At 41.3% G+C, this 5,791-nt stretch overlaps 1 protein-coding gene across 1 annotated transcript; it reads left to right on the plus strand.

The window, feature by feature from the left end:
- The first annotated feature begins 585 nt into the window (after positions 1 to 585).
- Positions 586 to 4,948, plus strand: LOC127776381 (myb-related protein Zm38-like). Its single transcript, XM_052302737.1, has 3 exons — positions 586 to 1,063; positions 4,421 to 4,581; positions 4,688 to 4,948. The coding sequence occupies exons 1-3, from the start codon at positions 586 to 588 to the stop codon at positions 4,946 to 4,948; spliced, it is 900 nt and encodes a 299-aa protein (XP_052158697.1).
- The last annotated feature ends 843 nt before the right edge of the window (positions 4,949 to 5,791 follow it).

Below are 5,791 nucleotides of genomic sequence, written 5' to 3' on the forward strand. Positions count from 1 at the left end.
GGCCCGCATATATTATTTAATTTTAATCACATAAGCGCCACGTCAATGCCATGTGGGACGAAAACCAATTTAACACTGCCACGTGTGCGCCACGTCAGCGAAACAGCCCTCCAAAACCACCAAGAGAGTTAAATTGTACCGGTTTTGGTAGTTCGGGGGTCAAGATTTCTGATATTACAGTTGAGGGATACGATTTAGATTGGGTGGTCAGTTGAGGGAGTCAAAGTGATCTTATTCCCCCATTGCACACGCGCAGGCCGGCCCAAAACCAACGTAAGCCACACGAAAATCAAATCAGCGAATTAAGCAAAACTACTATGAACAATGCAAACCGAACCGAAACCTAATCGGACTCGCAGTGCGTGCTAGTGTAATCCGAAACGGATCAGAACCACGATCAATAGACGGTGTTTATTCTTTCTGAAAAAATGGAAAGGAAGCGAACGATCGAGGACTAGTAATCCGAATCGGAGCATGATCGAGTAGTGCGTCCATAAGTAGCAAGACGCAGCGAGTGACTGGTTCTTCAATTCGTTCATCTACCCATACTTCAGCAGATACGATCGACGTCGCACGAATCACGACATGGCCATGATGGAGCCCTCCTCCTCCTCCTCCTCCTCCACCGCTTCCGCCGTCACTCCGTCGTCCGCGCCGCCGAGCGGGAGGTGCTGCGTCGTCCTGCGCATCAAGCTCCCGGCGGCGTGGACGCCCGAGGAGGACGCCGCCCTGGAGCGCCTCGCCGTGGAGAACGGCTCCCGCCACTGGCGCCGCGTGGCGGCGCAGATGCCGCGCAAGCGCTCGCCCGTGCAGTGCCGCGACAGGTGGAGGGACCACCTCGCCCGCGACGTGTTCCACCGCCCCTACACCGCGGCCGACGACGACGAGCTCACCCGCCTCGTCCTGCGCCCCGGCGGAGGTGGCGACCGATGGAAGGACATCAGCAGAGCGGTGCACGGCCGCAGCTCGCGCTCCGTGAAGCGCCGGTGGATGGAGATCGGCACGAGCGATGAGCTCCTCAGGAAATTGGCACCCCCGGTCATCGATGCTGTCTCCGGCCACGGTGGTGGACGCCGTCGTCTGATGCGGCCAAATCAAGCTTTTGGATGGCGCCGTTGCTAGCTAGGGCCAGTTCACTGACGGTCCATTATGACAAGGAATTATAATATATCGTTCATAAGTGATAATTGATGAATGTATGCTATATACCCCATTGACGTAACTATAAGTGCACTTCAACAAATTAGTTGTTATAAATAATTTTGGAAAATAAATACATTTTTTGAATTAGTAAAGGTATCTCATGCAATTATAAACAATAGATGACGAAAACAAACCAGATGCTAAAATATAGATCTTTCTGAAAATATAAACAATGAGATGATACTATGAAAATTGTCATGGTCACATGTTTGTTTAGCTATATATTTTCAGTAATCAACCTCACTCATTTCTAAAGATTAAGCAGTACTGGTTAACACCATAAACAAAACCGTATCTATGCAAAACATAATGAAACTATTTATGGGAAGAAGTGAAGAACTATTTTCATCGTATCCATCTTCTCTTTGTTTCCTTGAAGGGCACCGAGCATGGATAACAGAGCTTGCTATGCTACCACAAGTATAGCAGGGGCACACATATGGTTAGGGTGAGGCAGGCCCAGTAGAGGTCACCATTGATAATAGTGCTTATCTTTCTACTTACTAATGTAATCGTCTTTGAGGGTCCCGATAGTGAACTAGGATTAATTAAAGTCGTGCTCCATACTAGCCGTGAGAGACACGACTATGTCTACCCATGCTTGAAGGAAATAGATAAATAAAATCTTGATGGTTCCACCCATTAGAGGGGGCATTCATGTCTATTTTATAACGGTTTATCCTAATAACCAATAGAAGTTGTATTTTTAAGAATATTTATTCGTAGATTTAGAAATAAATGTTGACATATACATTTAGGTATAAAGTGGAAACGGATGTTTTACGTATAAATGTTGTATTAGACTTATTTTAGTGGTACAGATGAAGACCCATTTTTTAAAAACATATCTATCTTTTAAGAACAAGATAATAAGTAATGGTGATAATAGGAGAGTTTACATGTAACTTGTATAAAAGTGATTTTTGTTTGAATCTAAGAGACATTCTTATCATTTATATTAAAATCTATGGTCCATTTCATAACATAAATTTTTGTTATTATGAGGAAAAATCTATAATTTCTTATATGTATATGGTGTGACATGACTTAATTCTCTTAGCATTATTTTTACAAACAATTAAATAAAATGCCCGCGCATCTGTGCGGACTTCCTTTCTAGTTACATTAACATGGGAACATGTCCATGGATGGCGTAGATCAATCAGAGTAGAGAGGAAAAATATACATGGGACACGCAAAGGAAAATACTTCTACTCCCTTCAGTCATAAATATATTTGGCATCTAGAATAATATTTGATAAACTTTATAATTTTGATAATTAGTAACTTCTAAAATGCACATTTTAAAAACATAAAAAATATAAGTTTAGATGTGTCATAAAAAGTACTTTACATAAAACCGTAAATTTATTATTAAACTTATCCTAACCTTATAATATATAAACTTATGGTCAGAGTTGTATTTCTAAGACCATAAAAATAAATATAGCAAATATCATATACTTATTACCGGAGAGAGTAATAGTTGTTGCCTTCCTTAGACCAGGATGACCATCATCTGATACGGACCAGGGCAATTTGTTTTGATCCAAATTAAATCACTGGAACTCGCGGATCCATCCAAGGGAAAAAGATCTTTTACATAAAGGTATATTTTTGCAATGGAATTGTTGACATCAGTAGCATAGGTATCAGATCTGATACCTTTGGAATATCATACATGATATTTTGTAGGTACTAGATCCAGTACGTACTTATCATACTGACATTATCATGACGTCAGTTCGTCCATTAAAACGGTATACTGTTACGTAGTATTCTCTTCTTCCCAAATTGATTATCATATAAGTTTATACACCAATACCAAGGACAATTAAATCACATCAATCAAGACACCATGCACACATTCTCCCACAATGCATTCATCGATTAAAACCCTCATGCCAATTATACACCTTAGCATGCACACATTCTCACCCAAACTGAATTAATTGTATTCTGATGAGAAATCCGTGTCCATATAGTTTTATGGTGATCAATTTGAGAAATTTTAGATTTTATTACATGATGATCAATTTGTGAATGAGGGAGTATTTTTGTAAAAAGAAAAATTTAGGCCTTTCTTTTTTAAACTTTGGACCAGTCCGGGTGTCTGAATCTCCCTTGCCCATTTATCTTAGCTTGTACTTCCTCCGTTACATTTTAAGTGCAGCCATGAGTTTCCATGTACAACTTTAATTGTCCATTTTATTTGAAAATTTTTTGAAAAAAATAAAAAGCTAGAAGCCACGCATAAAGTACTATTTATGTTTTATCATCTAATAATAATACTAATCATAAAAAAATTCAAATAAAACGGACGATCAAAGTTGGACATGGAAACTCATGGCTACGCTTAGAATGGGACGGATGAAGTACATGTAGGTCCCTCTCTTTTGCTATTTGCACAAGCTGTTGGTTGCTTATTCTGCAAAAATATCTAATGTTTCTTTATTAGTTTTATAAAATTTTTTATCAAAATATTCAAATTCGGTTGAAACTTTCTAAGTTGAGATCATAAAATAAAATGAAATTCAATATTCACCCTCCGATTTTCTTTCTTAAAAAAAAAGAAAACACATCCGGTCCCAAAATAATTTCCCACGTCCAGGCTCAACAAACCATTAATGGGCCTTAACTTTCCTAGCTAGTCAAGTCAGTTGCGCTTCTATTGCACACGTCCAGGCCCAAAACCAACGTATAAGAGCAAGTATAATAGTGTGCTATTAGCCTACTATAAACTTATATAGAAGAGAGATGTAACAAAAAGTTAAGGGTGTTGGCTCTCATGCAAGAGCTAACTTAACACAAGCTTCAAGACAAATACAATTAATGTATAAGTGAGAGATAGAGAGATGAGAAGAAAATTATAGCCAACCTTATAGCTAATCTATTATATGTGCTGGGTTTAAGATTGGCTAATAATAGGAACTGAACTCTATTATTATCCTTGCTCTAAGCCACACGAAAATCAATCAGCGAATTAAGCAGAAGTACTATGAACAATCCAAACCTAATCGGACTCGCAGTACGTACGTGCTAGTGTAATCCGAAACGGATCAGAACCAGGATCAATAGACGTGTTTATTCTTTCCGAAAAATGGAAAGGAAGCGAACGAGAACTAGTAATCCGAATCGGAGCATGATCGAGTAGTGCGTCCATAAGTAGCAAGGCGCAGCGAGTGACTGGTTCTTCGATTCGTTCATCCACCCGTAGTTCCACAGACACGATTGACAACGTCGCACGACATGGCCATGATGGAGCCCTCCTCCTCCTCCAATGCCGTCGCCGATGATCAATGTGCTTCCGCCGTCACTCCGTCGTCCGCGCCGCCGAGCGGGAGGTGCTGCGTCGTCCTGCGCATCAGGCTCCCGCCGGCGTGGACGCCCTGGAGCGCCTCGCCGTGGAGAACGGCTCCCGCCACTGGCGCCGCGTGGCGGCGCAGATGCCGCGCAAGCGCTCGCCAGCGCAGTGCCGCGACAGGTGGAGGACCACCTCGCCCGCGACGTGTTCCACCGCCCCTTCACCGCGGCCGACGACGACGAGCTCACCCGCCTCGTCCTGCGCCCCGGCGGCGGCGGCGACCGATGGAAGGACATCAGCAGGGCGGTGCACGGCCGCAGCTCGCGCTCCGTGAAGCGCCGGTGGATGGAGATCGGCACGAGCGATGAGCTCCTCAGGAAGTTGTGGCACCCCCGGTCATCGATGCTGTCTCCGGCCACGGTGGTGGACGCCGTCCTTTGATGCGGCCAGCGGCCAAATTAAGCTTTTGGATGGCGCCGTAGCTAGCTAGGGCCAGTTCACTGACGGTCCATTATGACAAGAATTCTTTGCTAGTTCATCAGATTGTAATTTGTAAAGCTAGCTGCACTACTTCTCTTGTGTAATTGTTGAATTTGTTCATTTGATATTCGAAATAGCATATGTAATTGTAGTAGATCGATCCCTGCAGGATCATTTCCAATGTTTTTCAATGAACAAATGCGGTCTTTTGATCGTACATGTCTGTTACCAAATTAATGTACAACGTACTTATGGATCGAAATATTTGCATGGATAGTTTATATATTCTTGCAACAGTAGATCGAACTGATCAGGACGGACCTAGAAAATAGTCTCATTATAGGTGACTCTTCAAATACAATGGTGTCGATACATTACCTTGTGTAATTGTATGATCTGTTCGTTTGATATAAATTCAAAATAATCAGCATGTGTAAAGTCGAGTGTAACTGTAGTAGATCCCTGCAGGATCATTTCCAATGTTTTTAATGAACAAATATGGTCTTCTCAAAAAATAGGAAAGAAGCCTGCGAAGATACGCAGCCAACTTATTTATAAAAGATTGTTAAAAAAAGTCATACTTCACCATATTAATTATAAGAACAGCTTATTTATTATTTATAAAAATAATACTAAAGAAATCCTATCTCGCTATATTAATTAATTATAAGGACCGTATAGATCGCCTTATAATTATATAAAAAATAAATATCTAGACCATAAATTTTGATATACCAAATGACAATAGTATCTTTCATATTCAAACAGAAATAACTTTTGTCCCGGATATATGTAAACTCGCAT

This window comes from Oryza glaberrima, chromosome 6 (assembly GCF_000147395.1).
Source record: "Oryza glaberrima chromosome 6, OglaRS2, whole genome shotgun sequence".
NCBI lineage: Eukaryota > Viridiplantae > Streptophyta > Magnoliopsida > Poales > Poaceae > Oryza > Oryza glaberrima.

Coding starts and splice junctions, on each gene's coding strand:
- LOC127776381 (XM_052302737.1), top strand. CDS start 586: ATGGCCATGATGGAGCCCTCCTCCTCCTCCTCCTCCTCCACCGCTTCC. Junction 1,064..4,420: donor CGATGCTGTCTCCGGCCACG/GTGGTGGACGCC, acceptor ATCCACCCGTAG/TTCCACAGACACGATTGACA. Junction 4,582..4,687: donor TGCGCATCAGGCTCCCGCCG/GCGTGGACGCCC, acceptor GTGCCGCGACAG/GTGGAGGACCACCTCGCCCG.